At 36.0% G+C, this 24,248-nt stretch overlaps 1 protein-coding gene across 1 annotated transcript in view; it reads right to left on the bottom strand.

Moving 5' to 3' along the window:
* Positions 1 to 2,353: 2,353 nt before the first annotated feature.
* LOC149794917 (uncharacterized) overlaps positions 2,354 to 24,248 on the bottom strand; it is a 109,966-nt gene continuing 88,071 nt past the window's right edge. The window contains exons 26-28 of the mRNA XM_089963731.1: positions 11,614 to 11,797; positions 11,312 to 11,397; positions 2,354 to 2,473 (exon numbers count right to left, since the gene is read on the bottom strand). Of these exons, the coding sequence (XP_089819857.1) occupies positions 2,354 to 2,473; positions 11,312 to 11,397; positions 11,614 to 11,797 (390 nt within the window). The remainder of the gene's footprint in view (positions 2,474 to 11,311; positions 11,398 to 11,613; positions 11,798 to 24,248) is intronic.

Genomic DNA, 24,248 nt, shown 5'->3' with positions numbered 1-24,248 from the left:
TGTGACCAGATAGATGGAAAAGATGATTGCAGATGGGCGGCTCTTGAAATTACATGACATGCCTTCATGTGATATAAACTTCATGTAATATAAACTCCTGAGGTCTGTAACCAGAATAGTGACAATAAAATTTATTAATAATAGATTTAACAGTAATTATTAACAAATACAAGGTATGCTAGCAAACAAAAAACATATATGCAAAGGAAATACAAGGCATGCTAACAAACAAACATATATATAGCAAAGGAAATACAAGGCATGCTAGCAAGCAAACATTATTTATAGCAAAGGAAATACAAGGCATGCTAGCAAGCAAACATATATAGCAAAGGAAATACAAGGTATGCTAGCAAACAAACATATATAGCAAAGGAAATACAAGGCATGCTAGCAAACAAACATTATATGTAGCAAAGGAAATACAATTCATGCTAGCAAACAAACATTATATATAGCAAAGGAAATACAATTCATGCTAGCAAACAAACATTATATAGAGCAAAGGAAATACAAGGCATGCTAGCAAACAAACATATATAGCGAAGGAAATACAAGGCATACCACAGTTCTCTTATTGCATTCTAGCTGTAAAGAAATAGAGGCACCCTGCCCTAGATAAGCTCACCCTTCTGTCCCTATTGTATGCCACTCACCCTTCTGTCCCTATTGTATGCCACTCTGTCCCTACTGTATGCCACTCTGTCCCTATTGTATGTCACTCACTCTTCTGTCCCTACTGTATGCCACTCTGTCCTTATCGTATGCCCCGTCCCTACTGTATGCCACTGTTCTTATTGTATGCCACTCTGTCCCTATTTTATGCCACTCACCCTTCTGTCGCTATTGTTGCCACTGTCCATATTGTATGCCACTCTGTCCCTACTGTATGCCACTCTGTCCCTACTGTATGCCACTGTTCCTACTGTATGCCACTGTCCCTACTGTATGCCACTCACCCTTCTGTCCCTATTGTATGCTACTCTGTCCCTACTGTATGCCACTCTGTCCCTACTGTATGCTATTGTTCCTACTGTATGCCACTGTCCCTACTGTATGCCACTCACCCTTCTGTCCCTATTGTATGCTACTCTGTCCCTACTGTATGCCACTCTGTCCCTACTGTATGCCACTGTTCCTATTGTATGCCACTGTCCCTATTGTATGCCACTCCCCCTTCTGTCCCTATGTATACCACTGTCCCTATTGTATGCCACTCTTTCCCTAATGTATGCCACTCTTTCCCTATTGTATGCCACTCTGCCCCTTTTAGTGCACCTCTATTGTCTTGTTGAATGGTAAAATTAGCTTTTTTATAAACATTGTCATTTTCTGCAATGCCTAAGTAGGGTTTTCCATTTAAACATAGACAGTACCCAGGGAAGGCACATTTTTAAAAATACATGCACAGGTACTCAGATTACTCAGAGAATTCATTTGAAAAAATACAAAGTTCTAAACTGCAACCAAATCATCATTCTTAAACTCAACCTCCCAACCTAGCACATGTAACAAGTATATGGTTACAAGTGTTTACAGTACACAAAAGAATGTCACTGGGTTGACACTTTCTATTTCTGGTCTGTCTGTTACATCAGAAGATACCATTCCAGCCACAAGATAGTAACAGAACTAGTATTTTACCACAAATATAATGTACTTGAAAATTTTAGTGAATCTGAAGGTATCTATTAAAAAAAGGCAAATTTCACATGAATATTTCAATGCTAAATAAATTCTATTAGAGGGAAATTAAGTCAATTACCTGAAAATTTTGCAACCAAAGTTTTTAACAAATGTTTTTGTGTGTGTTGTGGTGGTGGTGAAGGTTACATATAAACAAGGTTATACTTATTTGGATATTTATAATACATCAATATGAAAACTTAATTATAACTAGAATATTTTCTTTGTTCCTTAATAAATGTTATCATGACTTTATATTTATTGTTGTTTACATTTATATTTGCTGACAGGTTATCACTTAATAATAATGTGTATAGTGTCATCTGACTACAACATACAATGTCAATTGTCAACCTGACTCTTATTAATGTAAATTTCCATTATGAAATTATAAACATCATGACTAATACTAATCTAATATTTCAATATGAAAGTACAAATATAATTTTGACTCATACTAATCTAATATTTCAATATGAAAGTATAAATATAATTTTGACTCATACTAATCTAAAGTTTAATTATGAAATTATAAATATCATTATGACTTCTACTACTCTAATCAACATGTTGTTGCTTTGTATCATTTTTTGTATGAATTTTCTGCACTTTATATCCTTGGATTTTTTCATGCTGTGAAACAATCACATCTTCAATGCAAAAAAGCCTACCTGGCTGATTGACCAACAATATCTCTGTATGAAAACTCCATCACTGCCACCACCTCCTCATGATCAGAACACATGCATACCTCCCGTTCAGTGGGCATCAGAACAATTGACAGAGTCTGCAATATTATCATAATTAAAAACATTAGCACTATCTCCGTGACAATGTGATAGCTTGGCCTATGATGTCCTCACCACAGCAGCTGATCACAATGGGAAAGTCTTATTTACTTAAAAACCCATCATGTATCAACATTCAGATGATAACTGTTCGTCCAGCTCAGCATCTCAAATGATCTCATTTCTGAAGCAAGTGAATTTTTATGTATCTCAAAACGTAGCAAAATTTTCTTACTCATTTTGCACACAAATAATTTTAATACCATTTTTGTCAACATATGGGGCAACGCCAATCTTTTAATACATACTGAAACTGAGTAGTCAGTGACATGTAATCCACCATGTTGGACATCTGTGTATAATATGATCGGTCTAATGAATAAACAATGTCTGTTTATAATGTGATCTGTCTGATGAGTAGATGTGACTGTTTACAATATCTGTCTGATGAGTAGACCATGTCTCTTAATAATATGTTTGATGAGTAGACCATGTCTGTTTATAATATGATCTGTCTGATGAGTAGATGTCTGTTTATAATATGATCTGTCTGATGAGTAGATGTCTGTTTATAATATGATCTGTCTGATGAGTAGACCATGTCTCTATGTAATATGTTTGATGAGTAGACCATGTCTGTTTATAATATGATCTGTCTGATGAGTAGATGTCTGTTTATAATATGATCTGTCTGATGAGTAGACCATGCCTCTTTATAATATGATGTCTGATGAGCAGATGTCTGTTTATAACATCTGTGTATAATATGATCTATCTAATGAGTTGATGGTGTTTGTTTGTTTATAACATGATCTGTCTGATGAGTAGACCATGCCTCTTTATAATATGATCTGTCTGATGAGCAAACAATGTCTGTTTATAACATCTGTGTATAATATGATCTATCTAATGAGTTGATGGTGTTTGTTTATAATGTGATCTGTCTATTGAGTTGATGGTGTTTGTTTGTAATATGATCTGTCTAATGAGCTGACAGTTTTTGTTTGTAATATGACCTGTCTAATGAGTTGTTTGTTTATATGATCTGTCTAATGAGTTGACAGTGTTTGTTTATAATATGATCTGTCTAATGAACAGACAATGTAAAAAAACAGTGGTTGATACAAAAAGTGTTGACATCATTCATGTGGTGAAGGTGTTAGGTAATGTCAGCTACATTTCAAGATGCTCACATAAAAATTCACGGACATACAATGCGCAGATCAATCAATATGTTGAATGGAATGTGTGTGTGTGTGTGTGTGATTTGGATTTTTAACGTAGCTTTAACAATTATTCAGTCATATTGCTATGATGTCTGTAGTGTGGCAGATTATAGTGATGCCTAGCACTGAGGCATCATGCCGCAGACATGTAGCATGATGCCCCACCCAGTCACATTATCCTGACACCAGGCTGACCAGTCCCAACACTAACCTCTTAATGCTGAGCACCAAGCAAGGCAGCTGTTAGTACCATTTTTGTAAGTCTCAAAGGAGGATGCTCTAACCACTAGGCCACCGGAGCAATCTTGAATGGAATAAACTATAGTGATGATTGCTTGATGTCTTGATGCCTTAAGGTATCAACAATATCAGCAATGTCATTTCAAATTCAAACAATAAAATAATCTGGAATATCTGCTAGATTCATGTCAATGGTTCGTTTTTGTTTAAGGATATTAGGTCTGCAACAGATACCAAATTAGGACTACAGTTGTTCTTACAACTTAGCACTGATAATGTTAACACCTAGCATCTTAATAACAATGGCAGAAATTCCAATTAAAAAGAGACATTTTAACACTAGAGGGAAGAATTAGTGTAATTGAAAGAAGTGAAAAAAAGGAGACAACATATAAAATAGCAGTTTAAACATCCGTTAAAATAAACTAATGGTCTTATAAAGGACAAGAATTAAATTAGAAATGATTTCATGTGCTAATACATGTACAAATATAAATGTGATTTGTGTTTAATGATGGAAGGATATCTTTATTGCTATATAATTTTGTTTACAGATGAATGCATACAATATTTTAACAAGCAGGTTTAATTGTATTTCAAACTGTGGAGAGTACTGTAATTTACAGTGTGCTTAGTATTTCATCACATTTATTTTATTTACCATGTCGTAAGCAAGTATTTCACTGACTGTGGTGTTTCATCATAGTTTTATTTAGTGTGTTATTCCATTAAGTGTTGTATCCCATTCAGTGTGGTGAGTGAATATTTCATTCAGTGTCATATTTCATTCGGCCTGGTATTTCATTCAGTTTTGTATTTCATTCAGAGTGGTATTTCATCAGTGTGATATCTCATTCAATGTGGTAAGTATTTCATACAGAGTGGTGAGTATTTCATTCAGTTTTGTAAGTGAGTATTTCATTCATCGCAGTGAGCAAATATTTAATTCAGTGATGTATTTCAAGAAATTGTATTTTATTCAATGTTGTAAACAAGCATTTCATTCACTCTTGTGAAAACTTCATTTAGTGATGTATGTACTTCAGTGTATCGTTTTCACAGTGTGTCAAGTATTCATTGAGTGTGGTATTTCATTCACAGTGTGGTAAACAAGTATTTTATTTGACAGTGTGGTGAGTAACTCATCAAAGTGTGGTAAGTGAGGATTTTGTTCACATGTGGTAAGCAAGTATTTTATTTGACGGTGTGATGTGTAACTCATCAGTGTGTGGTACGTGAGTACTTCATTCACAATGTGGTTAAGTATTTTTTGGACAGTGTGGTGAGTAACTCATCAAAGTATGGTGAGTACTTAATTCAGTGTGGTAAGTGAGTATCTTATTGGACATAGTGAAATTAACTCATCACAATGTGGTAAGTGAATATTTCATTCACAGTATGGTAAGCAAGTATTTTATTTGGCAATGTGGTAACTCATCACAGTGTGGTGAGTACTTCAGTCACAGTGTTGTAAGTATTCTATCAAGTGTGGCAAATGTTTCATCAAGTGTAGTGAGTACTTCATTCAGAGTGTGGTAAGCGAGTATTTTAAAGGACAGTGTGATGAGTAATTCATCACAGTGTTGTAAGTGTTTTATTGGACAGTGTGGTGAGTTATCTCATCACAGTTTGGTAGGTGAGGATATTGTTCACAAAGTGATTGAGGTTTTCATTCACATTTAAGAAATTTATGACAGCTGATGGGTTCTGAAATTATTAGCTTTCTGAGTAACTGATTTTAATAGAGCAACTGAACATCACTTTAAGAAACAATACCTACGTGTATATTTTCAATAACTGATCAGTGCATACATATACACACAGACATATCATCTGAGAAACTAATTTTTTCTAGTAAAATTTTTTTCATGAATACTTACCCAATCATAGAAGAACTACTACTACCTCACAAATTCAGCCGTCCCAGATAATGAAGCTTACAGTTATTTGCCCACTTATGTGGCGGTTGGGCAGAGTGATCTCCCCTTGGTACAGGGATTGGTGCCAGTTACTACTGGAGCAGATGGCATGCTCTCTATATGGATGTAACTTTTGGAGGCTGGGAGGGTGTACATGTATCATGATTGGGTAAGTATTCATGACGAAACATATTTTACTAGAAAAAAATTAGTTTCTTTGAATATGTTACCCAATCATAATACCTTAGGAGAATAATTTTGCCCCAGAGATACCATCTCTGGTCTCCTAAGGTATGTGAGACAGCTTCTAGATAACCTGACTGGAGAAGACTCCCTCTGTTGGGGAGCAGCTTCAAAAAGGGAAGAATTTTCCCTCCAACAAATCCAGTGGAAGTCGTGAAGCCGAGTCTTAGAAAGCTGTCAAACTGGAAGGATGACCTGTTGCAACATGGCTATAGGTCCTACCAGATCAAGTTGAGCCCTTTCTGATGAAAGATTTCTCAGATAAAAACTGGAGAATGTCGACTCTGAACTCCATCCCATGGCCTGGATAATATTAGAGAACAGTTTTGTTAAAATGCTATGTAAGTGGAAACTGCTATATCCTCATGAGCCAAAATGAATAATAAATTCACTGGAGCTGGGGTTATTTCTTGATATGCAAAGCAAATAACCCAGGATGAAAGGGTCTGTGCCAAGATATCTTCCTGCTCCTGTTTGAGAGGTAAACAAAAACGTGATCAACATAATGGCTGTCATTTTAAGATACCACTTCAAAGCTCATACTGGATCTTGTAGGTGGTCTTGAAGTGAAGTGTCCAGAGTAGACAGTGATTTCATTACAAGTCTGGTTACCCATGGTTGGGAGCCTGATCTTGGTAATGAATATAAGGGCTGAAGTATTTGTTCCACTTTACTGTTTGAGATCAGTCACCATAGTGAAGTAATTAGGCAGAATGAGAACTATATTCCCTTGTAGGTTCGCTAGCCACCAATGACACTCTTTCAAAAACAGCATATATTTCAATGGGGTGGACATACAAATAATGATTATGAGAAGGCCACACTCCTATGTCTGTCTTAAATGGTAGGAGACTTGCCATCCACTGCCCTCTGTGTCCGTATCCATAGTGATCGTGATTGCCAGAAGATGCATTTGCAGAGATATCGCTGATGTGAGTCCCAAGTGCATTCATGAAGCAACACCAAATGGTTGATAAGCAGCCAATTCAGAGAGTTGGTCCATTTGTCACACTCCACTTGGATCAAATAAGCATTTTTATCCGAGCCCTATAAAGTGACCAAATTCTAAGATGTCTGATATCGTAATGAGCAAAACTTGGAGGGTAAATGAATGCTCTAGCTGACAAATTGCTTCAAAGAGGCACAGAACTGACTATTGCATGAATTCAAATCTCTTTCCTGGGGAATACATTCTTCTTAATTGAACACAAGAGTCTTGACCTAGTCAACTTGAAAGGGTACGAGGTTTAATATGTTCTTGTTTGTAGCCTGTTGTTTGCGGATCAAACAACTTCTGAAAGCCATTTGATTGGGCCATGAAATCATGTCTCTTACAAGCATACATGGATTGCAGTCTCCACAATGAGCATTTGGACCCATTACGAACTCAAAGGGCACAAGAGAGTTGATTGAATGCGCTTAAGCTGAGATCAGTTGACAAGTGCTGTCTTGTAATTGACAAAGAAGTGGCCAAAGACTGTGCACTCAACGTGATACCCAGTCCTCAGAACTACTGTTCGATCCCCATGTCATCATGGCAAATCTTCTCCAATCACCCTCAAATACTGGAGTCTCCTTCCTACTGGGATCTGATATAAGGGTTGGATGTGAAGCCTGTATACATGTAATCAAGACAGGGATAGTCTCATGGAAAAGCTAGACCTCTGTCTGACTCTTCCACTTATTTCAGAAGTTATAGGACTGCTTTCCATTGGCATACACTCTGGGTATGTCCCTATATCTTTACTTGTGGCCTTATAAATCCCTCCGCAATAGCTGAGATTGAGAGGGATGGAGGTTTGTAGCGAATTATATTAACTGGATCATTAAAGAGGATGGAGGTTACAAGAATATCTTGGACCAAAGTAGGTCTGTAAGGTGGTGGTAGAGAGCATTTAATCTCTTCCACCTGTTGTAAGTTCATATTTGCTATTATGACTTTAGTATGTTGTACCTCTATGTTATGAAATGGACCCTCTTACGAATACACACTGCTTATTTCGTTGAGATTTACAGTGGAAGGATATAAGCTGTGGTCAGCTTATCGATATCACCACAATATTGGATACAAGGTTGATCCCACAGTCACGATGTTATGAATAAACCTGTGTATTCGAATGGAAAACAAGGGGTCCTCTGTGATATAATACACCTGTAGATACTTGGAACTCGTAGCTGAACAGTACACAGTCCCAAAACATCTACAGCTGTTCAGATTGGGGGAGCAATTGAAACCAGAATCTTGAATAGATAATTCTCACCTGATGTCAGAATTGTAGACCTAGCAGATGATGTAGAAAAACATAACTCATCCCATTACTTCTAATGTGTCATTAAATCAGGTCTATTGGGTGACAGAAGCTTGAGGGTGAGTGGAGAGACATCCCTTGTAAATGGTGGCCATAAGATAGACATCATACGACAGAAGTATTTTCAGGTACTACTGTGGGTAAAATGGATCCATAAGGGTGTCTATATAAACTGTACATCTTCCACAGAAGTGCTTAGCAGCACATTGTGGTTAGACTGATCCATGAGAGTGACTGTATGGACTGGGTGTTGTCCGCAGAAAGTGCCTAGCAGCACTATGCAAGTTAGACTAAACCATGTATAACTGGTTTCATGAAGTGGGTTCATTGGTACGATGGCACTAAACTGGGCATCATCCTTTATAAAAGTTTGGCAGCATTAAGTGAGCTGTGGAACTGTTAAAGTTTGTTTTCTGGTGTCTGATACTGTATGATCAATTGTGGTAATGGCCCATTGTGATCAGTTATAAGGCCAAGCTTGACTATGAAGCAGACCTGCCAACCCTGATGAGTCTATCTCAGTAAGGCAGTTTATTTTTTCTGTAAGATTGACCAGTTTTCAGTAAGGTGTAACAAAATATCAATAACTGCTATTGTAAAGTTGGAAAACATAATTAGAAGTTCGACGCAGTGACGATAAACATTATGTTCAGCTGAAAAGTTTGCAAAGTACACGTAGACTTTGCTCACTACTAATACAGTTGCACAAACTTTAGTTCCAAACCCTATGCAACTCAATGGCTTCTTGCTATATCTCAACTTTACGTAATCCTATGAAATTCTTTTTAATTTCACATGACAATGGCAATCATATCTCCTGCCACAAGACATACTCAAAGTGGCATGTGATGTCCAATAAACGTAATTGTGTCCTTTCCAGCTTTAATTCATAGTAATCTGAATATTCGTTTTTATTCTTCTGTGTGATTATTAACACTTTTCTAGATGCTTATTTTCCCTTTCGTCTAAACATACATCGCTTTCTGGACACCATTGTAAAAAAATTCTATAATCAACAGTTTGATCTTGCTGACACTTCGCATGAACAAATATGTGCAGCTTAAAGCATCTGGGGTGCTGCTGTAAAGTTAGTCTGGTTCCCTGACTAACTTCACTAATTCTAAGATGAAACCCAGATCCAAATCAAGCATGGATGAACCGATTATCCAGATTTTTCAGCAACGATGATTTTTCCATAGTTTTGCTTGTATGCCGTACATTCATATTTTGAGGGTAATCTTCATAAGACTTATGGCAAAATCATAAAGGTTGACAGGTCTGATGAAGAAACATGGCCATCTTGGCTGGCATGACATAGTCCAGTTCTTGAGGTTGGGACAGGTACGGGATATTGCTCGAAGTATCTGGTCCATAATTCCAATATACGAGGCCGTAACTGATCCTTGTTGCTCTCCATCTTGCTGCCCAGGCAATGTTTTCATCCCTCAAGCTATGATTGACTTCTGTTCATAATGGGGAAGGCTGACATGTATTGTAGGAATGACAACCAAGAAAATTACACAGTGGAGTGGTTGTCAGATAGGTCTCACCCATAGTCTAAATCTGCAAGACAAAATAGAGCAGAACCTATATAGATTTGGTGCAGTGAGTGTCCTGTTTTGATCATGTATGAAACTGTGCAGGGTTACCCACTATGATAAACATCTATAGAGGGGTGCACATGACCTGTACAGTAGAAAATCATCCTCAGTATTAATAATTAGAAATGGATGATACATAAACAATTAAAGTCACAAATGACCTGTAGGCATGTGAATTTGACTGCCTGTCCAGGTAAAAATATGAGCTTTGCTTATAGTACTTGCATGTACAAACTGGAAAGCAAACAAAAAGTCAATTCTGGTAACAGCTGACCCATATGATGGCCATAAAAATTCACTCAAGCATCAATGATTTTAACATTGCATGAGCTGGACGGTACAGAGTAAACCATGTATAAAAAACTGACCTGTACTTATCTGACCAGAGAGGAAGCTACACAGTAATATAAACAAGTTTTCTATATTACACACAAAAGCCTGCACATTAAAAAGGAACTGAAGCACCATACACTGTAGGTGTGACTATATCCATTATGAGGCAATGTAACTGTATAAATAGACCCAAAGACATTCTATGCAGGTACAATAGATAAAGTATCATGTATACAACTATTAAATGCTAGCACAAGGCCTAATTAAAGTAATGAAGCATCAATATGCAACTTATAATACTACCTTTAGGAAGGCTCTTAATGATGGCTGGTACATGAAAATTCAGAGAAACTTGGTGCCCAGATGCTACATGCATTGGAATAGAAAACTAACCTGTATGTATCCAGTTGTAGCAGAAATTATACACATTAAGAGTTTTCTATTGCCACTAAAGACCTGCACACACATACAGAATAAAACTATAGCCAGAACTATTTTGAAGACACATAGGCTATCCCTGCAAGTATGTAAATACTATCAAGTGACGGCAAAGTGATTTAATTGAAAAGGCAGAATTTTATCATCAAAGAAAGAAAGGAAAGTTGGAAATATATAATGAGTTTACTTCTTATTGAAGTGAAGATTCCTTCAACATGAAAGTGTAGAGAAACTCAGTAGCGGATTTTTTTGTGAGGTCCTTCTTGGTGAGAGCGTACTACTTGGTACAAGTGGAAGTAGTAACTGATATATTCATGGGATTTGGTGCTAATCCCTGTACCAAGGAAAGATCACCCTGCCCAACTGCCAACTATGTGGGGAGGTGGCTTTAGCTTCTTTTTTAGCTAAAACTGCAATCTGGGAGGGCTCGATTTGTGAGATAGTAGTAGTTCTCCAAAAGGTATTATGATTGGGTAACATAACCAATTAAGAAATATGGTAAGCAAAAGACCCCAATGGATTACTAACCTTCACCTCTTTCTCCTTGAGCTGGAATTTTTCAACTGGGGAGACATATGCTCTTCCAGCTGGGAGTGGAGCTCTACACTTCTTGTCTAAACAGCAAAAGAAAAATCACTTGATCAAGTACTGAAAACTTAGCTTCTTCATTTTGAAACATCAAGGACCACAATGGTGCAGCTGAGTTTGTTATGGAAGCTGATAAACTGTTAGTCAACAAGGGAGGAACCAATCTGGTCTTCGATATAAATTTATATCTAGATAAAAGAGCAATACCATTTAAACCCGAAAGAAAGCTTTACTCAACCTACCCATGAATGATGCTATCTGGACACTGGCTGGCCTTGATCCAGTGTTCTGGATGACACAGTGTTTTTTAACCTGTCTGCCACCAGTCAACTGGCCCATACTGATCCAGTAATGATCCTGCCGTAAGGAGGTCTCCACATTCTGTAGCCGCAACTGGGCCACGCCACCATACCCTGACAGAGGTACCTGATAATGAATTAAATTACTGGTCAGAATATGTCACTAAAACTCTTGTCCTCCTTCACACACTAAACCTTTCTGTAAAGGACACTAAAGACAAGAACAAATGTGTATTCTTTCCTTCAAAAAGGTTAAAATGATAATGAAAATAAGAGAAAGGATTGAAAATATTGTCCTATGACTGTGTTTCATTTGTATGTAGGCATGAACAAATGGATTTATTGTATATGGATTATTAGAGCGATTTAACAGTATAAACCTTGAATTGTTCTTTTACTGAAATACATAATCATTCATTGCAAGGGAAGTCAATACTATAAGAGCAATAGGCCAAAATATACCTGCAGAATATAACTGTATATCAGAATATATGCAATGTTTTGTTTATTATTAATAGGGAAATTATTTATGATATACTTTTGGATGATAAAAATAGTTATATATTTCAATGTCCAAAACCTAAATATAAAGAAAATAATTACCACCAAAATACATCTCAAAACTTAGCGTTGCGGTTGGGATGAGGAACTATCACCAAAATCTATCAGAAAACTTGGGATTGGGATGGGGCACAATTGACCTCAATTTGGTTCTGGAGATCACAGATTAATTATTGTGTTTGAATTGTATATAAAAGAAAATCAACATCTTTAGAGTATATTAATAATATGACATAGGGAATGAAACTTTATGCGTGCCAGCTTAATCAGTTTTTGTAGTGACTGCAGTGCTTAATCTACTGGGAAACAATACATTTTAGAATGGAACCCATTGCCACATTTGATACTTTTTTTCTCATATCCACTATTTTATGTAATTACCTGAAAATAATACCTACGTATGACATAAACATAAACAAATTGTACTTTTAACTCATTTTTGACACATGTTGTACATGTACAGCTATGGTTGGTAATCATATAATGGTAATTCTTGAGTCTTTTGTAGGTACTGAATGTTACCAGTTGTTGTATTAAATTCTAATTACTTTTATCATCAAACATTAACTGGTCTTATTTATTGCGTCAACATGTTTACGGACAACAAATGTCTTAATGGATGTACTCAGTTACATACAGTCTGTAAGTTTGGGATAAAGATGGTTAAAAATAAGCAAAAAAGTCTTCTTACAGCCTAACACTGGTCTTGACCAGTTGGACAAAACTGAAAATTATTTTAGCCATTTTAAATCTGTCATGGAAGAATACATTCAAACCATAATGATCTGGGATATAAAAACATTAATGTGGTTACAAATTCTGATAAACTAGAGCTATTTGTATACTGTAGGATATCTACTTGCCATAATGACCTAATAATACTTAAATTCAAACATAGACCCAGATCTACCATAGCATGTCTACATACCATACTGATCTTGTTATATATACAAATTCAAACAACAATGACCCAGATTTACTGTAGCATGGCTATGCATAATATTCATGTGACTGTATAAAACATATACACAAGTTCAAACAGCAGAGACCCAGATCTAACATAACATGATGTGAACATAGATCTGCCTCAGTTTCACAAAAAAATTTCAAAATGTCTTTTTCATATGAGACCTTTAATTATCTATCTTACTGCTTAATTGGTAACAGTGTTTTTCTCACTGAACATGCAGCAAACATCAGCAATTAAAATAATCATATGCTGAATTTCCTTAAAGTTGCCCTGTGTTACTTTTAGGGGTGAAACAGTTCATCAATATATCGAAACTTTTTCTGTAACGATACACATATCAATACAAGAGACGGAGAATCGATACAAAACAATACTTACTGTATGTACGTCATTTTAGTCTTCAGCAGTCATAAATAATTATTTTATTAGTTTGCCTTGTTATTCTTTAAAATTAAAATTCATCTGAAACAGAATCTGCAGTCACAGACACTCACTTTTATTAGCAAAAATGAAAAAGTCTATTAAGAATACTTGCTGTGACATCTACGAATTAATACAAAATGACATGGTTAGTAGTCTCTCCCCCATTCCATGCTATTTATCTTAACCCAGCAGCATGTTCAGCATAATCAATACATTCCAAACATGTTCCACATGTATAATGAAGTACTCTACTTATCATTTAATAACTAACTTTGCACGACGTTTCTGTGATGAATTTTATCATGTTTACTTTGGTCGATTTGAAGGCTACACTTCCAGTGTGTTATTGCTTGTTCTGGTCCATGATAAACAATAACCACCAATCAGAAATTAATGTGGCTTATTCCCTGCATGATAAACAGGAAGTGCTGGCAAAGCAATAGAGAAACCATGTAAAAGTCATTAATTGGTATGTAAAGTACTTAAATAGATATGCTGTCAGGGTGAGCGATTGTTTGAATCTTGCCAAATTTGTATGAATTCACCAAATTGGAGAACAGTGATGCATGAGAACTCATGCAAATAAGTTGAAAGCCCCCCATATAAAAATGTGCTCTACAAAGTATACAATTTTTATTTAACCATTCTTCTTACAACATCTGTTTTTCGGGATGGCAACTGTTTGCACATCTGGGTTTTTCAAGCATGCCATGAATGGTTACTAAACTAAATTTGATTGGCACATGGTGCCCAGGAATAAGCATTATTATGGTGTAGTTTGATTCTTCCATGAAGGAAATTTTACAAATGCATGTTTAAAATATGGGTTGCCTAGAAATCCCCAAATGTCTGATTCCTGGCATGGTTAATTATGATTTCATTCAGCAAATACTGGCTGATGATGGTAATGATGACAATTATTTCTAACGTTATGAACAATATCAAATTATTGGAGCCAGAAAAGTGTTGATGCACATATGAGTGACTTATTTTGAGCCCAAAGCGGTGTTAAATATGAGTCAGATGTACATGTTGGATGGATAAAAACAGATGGCATGACAGTCAATCTCTTCTTTTGTGGTCTCTCAAAATTAAATTTAGAGTAATGAGCCTAATTAAAATAAAGACAATTTAAAAGTATAATGTAATTTTCATTTGTTATCAATTAATTCAGCCAATTGGATCAAATGCTACAAAACCATATATCCATACCAGAGTTAAGATAAACTGAATAAATATGAAAAAAATGAAACTAAAAAGTAAAGATATTTAATTGAAAAACTCTCTATGGCATTGATTGACTAAAACCCCTAAAAAGCATTATGGAACAAATATGAAATCTGGCATGGTAGTCAGTAAACTACTGATTCAAGAAAGTAAGTTTATGTTAGTGAAAAATCCTGTTCTGGAGCAGATGCATCCAAAAGATAATATCTGTGAGCTCTAGGAAATTGTACATAACAGCCATAAAGATCAGTTTCCAAACATATCCAAGCTGACAAAGCTAGCTATATATATACCCCTTCAGAAAGAAGCACAGAACAATATTCTTACACAGATAAGAAACAGAGTATGCTCTGAAAATATTAACAGATTCATGGTTATACAACTAGAGGTGACATCTTTTAAAGATGTTGATTTCAGTAGATCTCTAAGAAGGTGGAAAAGGTAAAGAGACAGATATTGAAGTGTTAGGTAAATAGTGAACTATGGGTGTTTCTTCCTTCCCATCCTTTTTAACCACTGCCCCCCTATTTCTTTGACAAAAGGGAGGTCTCCCTTAAGATAAAATCCTAGCAGTATCTCTCCTTAAATTGTACATGGGGAACAAATTTGGTATTTCTCTTTTAAAGGCAGAGATATTTAACCAGTGAATGAAGGTGCCAATGGAATAAATAAAATTAGCACAGAATCAGCAATGGGGCAGATTTCACACCACTCAAGTTTATTATCTTGTGTACGTTACCCCCAAAATTAGAACAGGACTCGTTCTCAATAGTTTTCCTTCTTCACTAAAACATACAAGTACCTGTGGCTACAGCAGTTTTTACATCTGCAGGATGTAAAATATGATAGATTTTGCTGCATTCATCCTCATTTCATGCCTGAATTTGTTCTAGATGAGATTTTCTTTGCATGAGAAAATTGCATTATTTCCTCTGTTTTGAAGATAACATTGTAATGTTTTCCAAGTTTAAGTGAGCCGTGAAACTGGTAGTAAGATGTTTCCAAAGCATTAATGAAGTGCAAAACATACAGCCTGGTAGAGTCACCATTAAATGGCCTAAAATGTTGAATAAAACTCAATGACAACCAACAGGTAGTCTTTTTAAAGTCATTTTTGTTACCTTGTCATCAGTAAGAATTACATATAAATATATGATAATTATATGTATCTCTGTATTCTGCATACTGGAAATACAACCAAGAATGTGAACATACTTTAAAGGGCACCACCTACCTTCCAAATATGGAAAGACCATCAAGTGTATCGATATGTATCATATCGCAGGCTGTGTATTGTGAATCATATTGATAGGTGTATCGTTTCACCCCTAGTCCTTCTGATTAAATTTTGAAGATTTCCTAAAATATGAGGAATTCTTCAGCTCCTTCTTCAAAAACAAAAAGGTTTCCATCGGTAATGTTAACTGCTAACAAATAACTGCAAGATAATGTGAAATCTCAATCTGAGGAAAGGTCTGAACTTATTATTAGAATGACAGATCTGGGTCTATGCTGTTTACAGCTGGGTACTTGCTGTATATAAATTATTACTAGGCTCCACAGCATAAACCCAGATCTGCCAATGTAATAAATGAAGACAGATCTGGGTCTCGGCTGTTTACGGCTGGGTGCTTACTGTACATAAAACATTTGCATGCTCCACAATGTAGATATAGATCTGCCAATGTATTAAATGAAGACAGATCTGGGTCTCGGCTGTTTATGGCTGGGTGCTTACTGTACATAAAACATTAGTAGGCTCCACATTGTAGATGTAGATCTGCCAATGTATTAAATGAAGACAGATCTGGGTCTCGGCTGTTTACGGCTGGGTGCTTACTGTACATAAAACATTAGCAGGCTCCACATTGTAGATAAAGATCTGCCAATGTATTAAATGAAGACAGATCTGGGTCTAGGTCATTATTAGATTTGTCAGATGACAGGTCTGGATCTAGGTATTTGCAACTGGGTGCTTCCTTTACACAAATATGGTAAACAAAGAAGCGCATGAGCCACCAAGTATCCTACCATGGTGCAAGTTATAGCAAAAAGGTTCAGGCAGCATAGAAAAAGAAGTTTCTTCTTTCAGCCACAATGACCTTGACCTTTGATTTGCCAACCCTAAAATCATCAGGCTCTTATTTATCTTAAGTGCAAACCATATACAAAATGTAATCAAGCTATATAGTCCAGAAATTAGGTTATTTTAGAGGAATATTTTTTCATCTTTCAATTACAATGACCTTGACATTTGACCTGTTCACTTAAAAAACCATTATGTTTCTCCTTCACCCCAACTGCAAACCATCCACACAGTTTTATACATGTCTGTGATGTAGACATAAAGTTGCTGTGCAGTCATTTTTCTTCTCTCATTCATAGTGGTCTTGATCTTTGACCTTTTAACTCAAAATCGATAGACTTCTTCCTTACTCCAAGTGCAAGCCATCCACAAAGATCGGTCATAGTCTATTATGTTAAACTAAAGTAACTGTGTGGAAACCAAAATGGATGGATGGAAGAATGTTAAAGAATGATACAGGAGGTGAATAAAAATGATGTGCCATATTGTTATACTCTGCATTTCATCAACATTTATATTTGTTGTTGTTGTTGTTGTTGTTGTACGGTTTAACGCCATTTTTCAGCACACGATAGGCTATACATGGCGGCCAGTATTAATGGTGGAGCAAGAACCCGGGAAAACCCTTGAAAGAACCACCGACCCACGAGAAGCTACTGGCAAGCTTTCTCGCATACCCACATTGGCTGAATCTGAGACTCGAACCTAGACAGACAGAGGTGAGATGGCAGTGATCCGTAACGGAGAGCGCTTTAGACCACTTGGCCACTCGGGGCCCCCAACATTTATATAGTGAGGCATTAATTTGGTGAAAGCAATGGAAGTAATTGTAATTCTGTAAAATTAAATTATTATGATATTTTCAAAACAACTTCTAAGTGCACATAACAGAAGATGCTACCAGCAAGGGATAGTGTGGAGTGAGTGAGAGATATCTCCATATTAAAAAACCATGATTATTCGATTCTGGAATGGTAAAAAAAATATTCTTTTTTATTTTCCAATATAACAGTTGCTATATGAGATCAATTCCATAATTAGAAGAATTCCATTCTGTAACATGCCTGGAGTGTACAAAAGTTTCCATGATTCTGACACAAAATAGTTGCCAATTTATAGAGTAACTTCCAACTGCATGGGTTTAACCCAGATAGCATAACCAGAATAACCCTTATTTATTAACTTTTCCAACATGGATGCATTCGACCATCCATGCTTTTTTTTAAAAAACTATTGTAAAATGGTGTAATCCTATAAAATTACTACTTTTGCAAGTTATTACTTGGCAAATAAAATTGTATAGATAATTTTCTTCAAATATATATTGAGTTAGTTACTCCAAAAACAGCTTATAAACATATATCATGGACAAATGCGGGTAACAGATGATTTATCAAAATGGACTATAGCATGCAACAGGGTTCTGCAAAGCATTGTGCCTCACTTGTGACCCGAGATGTGCAATACTGACATGCTATCCAACCATCTCACACAACAGGGTTCAGTGAAACAGTGCCTCACCTGTGTCCTGTGCTATGACAAAATTCAGAATTATCTTGCCATTAAATATGCCAGGGTTCTGTAAAAAGTTGTACTTCACATTTGTCCTGAGCTGTGACATAATGCCACTCTATCTCACCATTAAATACATCAGGGTTCTGTAAAACATAGTACTTCACCTGTGTCCTGTGCTGTAACATAATGCCACACTATCTACCTTGCAACTTTATCTGAGAATCATAACACTGATGATGATGCCATTGTCACAAAAGATTAGAATCATGACAACAATGATGATGCCATTGTCACAAGAGATTAAAATCATGACAACAATGATGTAATTGCCAGAGATTAGAATCATGACAACAATGTCACTGCCACAAGAGATTAGAATCATGACAACAATGATGATGCCATTGTCACAAGAAATTAGATTCATGACAACAATTATGCCACTGCCACAAATGATTAGAATCATAACAATAATAATGATGCCATTGTCACAAGAGATTAGAATCATGACAACAATGATGTCATTGCCACAAGGGATTAGAATCATAACAACAATGATGATGCCATTACCACAAGTGATTAGAATCATGACAATAATGATGATGTCATTGCTGCAAGAGATTAGAATCATGACAACAATGATGATGCCATTGTCACAAGATATATTTGAATCATAACACTGATGATGATGCCACTGCCACAAAAAAGATACCTATGTCTCAACATCTGCAAATGAAGCAAAACACTAAATCAATAGCCTTCCACTCAGGAATAGATATCTAGATGGGAAGGTAAGATAAACGTCCTGACTACAAACATTTCATATCTTATTTGAAAACCAGAATGTGCAAACATTTGCCAAAGCACAAGAGAATACTTACAACCAGAGCGTGTGACAGCATTCCAAAGCTCCAGACAAAGTCTGGAAACAGCAAACACTACTAAAATGTGAGTCCCTCACATTGTTGCCATCCGAATTTGGTCACTAAAGTCTAAAATGTGAGTCTACCCACACTGTTATCAGAATTAGGTCACTAGAGTCTAAAATATCAGTCATCCCACAGTTGCTATCAGAATTAGGTCACTAGAGTCTAAAATATCAGTCATCCCACAGTTGCTATCAGAATTTGGTCAATAAAGTTTATAATGCAAATATTCTTTTACTGTTGTCATCAGAATTAGGTCACTAAATCTAAACTGTGAGACCTCTCACACTGTTGTAATTAAGATTAGGTCACTACCATAAGGATGGTAAGTCTTTGGACTCTATAAGTCTAATGCACGTCCTATATTATTTTCAAAAATAATTTTTTATGACCGATGAAATTATAGAATTTTTTTTTCATTTAATGTAAGTCTTAAGACACAACAGAAGAAATATTTTTCTACTAACTGCTTTGTGTATTTTATCAACTGTAATATAATTTTTTAAAAAAGAAAGAATTAACCAGTAGTTATATTTTCTGTCATAACAATTTAAATACCAAACATTTAAATGCGATAACAGTATTAAAATGATGAAAATAATGGCTAATCACTCATGATCTTGCAAATTGTTTCTTTATACATTTTGTAATATTAGTGTCAGGATGCCAAAATGTGTTATTTTTAACATGCATACAAGTCTTGGGACATGAAAAAAAAAAAAATTCCCCCTGTTTCAAGACTTACCATCATTACAGTAAAGTCTAATACAACACGAATTTATTCCCAACTAATTCCATTTTGAGTCTTTTTGAAAATGATTGCTGAATTTCAGAGGCAGAATATCCATTTTCTCACCAAAGAAAATATTTCTTTAATAACATTTTCCTGTAAAAATGAAATGACTGCACCTGTGCTTTGTAATATAATAAAAGTTGTAAAGAAGTTTTCATAATTTGAGGAGAGTACCTGTACAGATCTATTTTTAGTTCTAGCCATGCAAAACCTGCCAAACAGGTAGTATCTTTAATCCAGTCACACGTGCAACCTTTGTCTGCATGGCAGTTTGCCGACTGCTGTCAAGAAGGATTGTTCATCCTTTCTCTCATTGTGCCTTGAAAATGACAAATTTTCACATTTCTACAGGTCTGTAAAGTCATGTAACTATACAACTCATTTTCTATCTCCCTGTTACACTAACATATTGTCTTTTCAGGCACAAAACAGACTCATGCCTATTTAACCATACACTGTTTACCACTGGCCAAACAGACTCATGCCTATTTAACCTTACACTGTTTACCACTGGCCATCTGCAACCCAGGCAAGACTGCTCTGAATTTGGCTAAAGTAATTTTAAAAAATACATGGAACATGAACTTCCCTGAGTTCAGCTTATATCACTAAAGCTCACACAGCAAAAGCAAATGTTTGAGTAAATTATGTTTCTCACAGAAAACTTGCCTGAAGTCAGGAAGAAGCACTGTTAAATCTTGATTCTAGCAACCATGGAAAGATGAAAATATTTGTCTGTCTCATCTATATACCTTATTCATAATGGGAATAATTCCAATAATTCCCTTTTCCATCAAAAGGTGGCTACCACTGTTTATTAAATTTTTGCTTCAGCAATACCTCAACAAGGATGTGTGAGTATTTAACAGTAATGTGATTGTGTAAGTTTTGTAAGAAAACATAATTCATTAAAAATCTGCTTCTCCTTTGGATAAGTGCCCAAATTACATAAACATTGTGAGAATAGGTAACAGCAAAAGACAATGCTGAACATCCTAATTCTCCCATGATTCTTCCCTGTATGAGTGTAAACTAAATTCCTCATGAGACCAGCAAAACCGACAGTCACGTAAGCTGTGAGAACAATACCCAAATAAGAGAGAAGAAACCTAATGACTTTTCCTCTTAAACTAATACCACCAAGCAAATTCACAGAAAACTCTTCAATCCACTGGGTTAAGGCTGTGTTGACTCCTAACTGATCTGATGATGTTCTGGGCTGCAGCTCCAGGACCTACCAGATTCATTTTTTTGTCTCTGTTAAACTTTATAATACAGATAAAATTATGAGAAGGCTGACACTATATAGTGTCTTTATGTTTTGGATCACCATGTTTCATTTAAACACAAGGATAGCAGAAGTAACTCTAATCCCATGAGCAGAGATTTTCATGAGGTGTACTCAGATCACTGAATATACCTAGTATATTACCCACTACAGTCATGGGTCTTGGGGTAATTTGCCTGGAACTATCACTAGATTCACCCAGGACTTGTCCCACCTGTATCACTTTGCAACTGCTGTGAATCCTCACTTTCTTAATTATTTTCAGTGACAAGACTGTTGGGAGGTGGGGATGGGATGGTGGTGGAGAGTGGGCAGGTATAGCCCCTAAACTAATTTGCTGCTAGGATTTTATCTAAAGGAGGGAGCTCTCCCTTGTCACCAAAATAAAAAATTTAGGCAGCCTGCAAAATATGAAGTCTTTAAATACATTTATTTCATTGCATTGTAGAGTGTGGAGGAATCAGAAAATATGCACATGCACCACCACTACAGAACCGTTCATCATAATGAGAACTACATAAAAATTATCCAAGTAATTCATTCTTCCAGAAGTGAAACATGTTCACTATGGCCTTCATTTCTAGAATGCTGATGTAAAGAGGTAACTCTTCTAGTCCACCACCCCATATGAGCTGGCATCCATGCAGATAAAGTTCCAGTTATTTTCAGTGGAATTATTATTGTGAGCCATTATTTGATAAACCACTAATGCAGAAAATAAACTACTTCATTTGCGATCATGATTTGTTGATCATTTCGACCGCAAAGATGAGAAATTCAGCAAGAAGGACCATCTGCTAAGGGCATATGCAATGACTGCTGAGGAGAATCAAACAAACTACCACACTGATCAGACTGACTAGCTACAATACCCCTCTCAATGAAATCCACTCCATGTCAGAAATTTACTTGGTTAAAGAATCTGTGCTGCTTACAACTAATGCACACAAACAAGGCAGAGGTTTGTAAAATAATTCCATACTCTGAAGGACAATATAGTGGGATGGAGTGAGATCTGAAACTGACCTGAAACCCTAACCAACTCAATGGTAAAGATGCTGAAATACACCACTGTCGAGGCTGATGAGGTTAACCAGAAGAGAGCACCAACACATAGGATCATCTACAGAGACAGTAGTGATCATGTTTCACACCAAGTTTGGGGTGGTGTGCAAGAAATTTTGTTTACCTTATAAAACAGCATATCTGTTACACTGACTGCGATAATGGCTTTATCCAAAGATGTATGTTCATACAAAGGTGCAAACAGATGGTATGCAGTATGGCTTGCCAAATGACAGATTCCTTGTCACTGATTGAAAATTCCTTGTCACTGAATGACAGATTCCTTGTCAATGAATGACAGATTCATTGTCACTGATTATAGACTACAGTATGCAGTATGGCTTGCCAAATGACAGATTCCTTTTCACTGATTATAGACTACAGTATGCAGTATGGCTTGCCAAATGACAGATTCCTTGTCACTGATTATAGACTATATCTGGCCAGACTGGGTGATCAGCTGCGAAAACCGTGTTATATGGCCTGGACTACTGGCAAAACAGGTCATTCACATAAAGAAAATACAGTCTCATGGGCCATTCTCAGACATGCGATATGCAGGAGAACTAACACTTAATAAGCAAAGAAACACCAGCATTGTGCGGAAAAACAACCAAAGACTAGCACCAGCAATACCATCCTGGAGAACAGTGCCTAAAAATAATAGCCCACAACTGCGAAAAATGATCATAAACATTGACAAATTTCACAAAATAATAACTGCAACATGCAGTAATAACCTTTGCAATTAATGCTGTACCAATTTTGATGATCAATTATCAATAATCCACAAGGTACAACTTGGATTGTGTGAGAGGTACAGGATCCAAAATGTCATATTCAGCAAAAGTTGAAAGTCAATGCCTAGCAGCGGCAGGAGGTGGTAAGTGGAAAGTGGGAGAATGTCTTCCCTTCGCCCATATAGTATACAGATGAGAAAGATGGAAATGTTTGTCTTTCGGTGATTACTGGATCTGATAGGTAACAGAGCTTCTTCCTGATGTTAGTGGGATCAGGGAATGAATTCAAAGGAGAAACTTGTCTGATCATGTGAGAACAAACATTTGATACATGCAGTTAACATATACGAGACAGCAAAAACAAGTCTGGGTTTTATACTAGATGTGAATTTCATGCCAGTATTAAACTGAATTTAATTTCACACTTTCAATATTAGCTAATATTTTAAATACCACTGTTTCCTGAAATTAGAAATTAAATCTGAATCATTAATTTCCTACAAATTTGCACATTTTATGTTTACTTAAGATTAGATGTTGCGTCTAACAATTGGATCTTTTGTCGATCATAAATTTAGTTTTAACATTTGGTGGAACATTTTATAAAGTTCTATATCCAAGATTATGTTATCAGTTTGTTCTAATCAGCCAGTTCAAACATATTTACCTTTGGTGGAAAGAAGAGTCAGAGATTAATTCAGGAAAGGGTGTCATTGTTCTTTCCAAACTACACTGCTCATAACAAAAATCTAATTTATAAACATTTTTAGTGTCAATGAGAACACTACAATAGACAGAGATTATGATATGTACAAGCCGATGTTGATAATATGTTACTTGTCTGCTGTAGATAACTAACCTTGACTAGTGTTACAGTACATCTATCACCCTGTCTGCTGTAGATATCTCACCTTGACTAGTCTTACAATACATCTATCACCCTGTCTGCTGTAGATATCTCACCTTGACTAGTCTTACAGTACATCT

Source organism: Sinohyriopsis cumingii, chromosome 7 (genome assembly GCF_028554795.1).
Source record: "Sinohyriopsis cumingii isolate HCF-2022 chromosome 7, ASM2855479v2, whole genome shotgun sequence".
Taxonomy (NCBI): Eukaryota; Metazoa; Mollusca; class Bivalvia; order Unionida; family Unionidae; genus Sinohyriopsis; species Sinohyriopsis cumingii.
The sequence above is the reverse complement of the archived record's forward strand: the minus strand, read 5'-3'. Positions and strand labels throughout refer to the sequence as shown.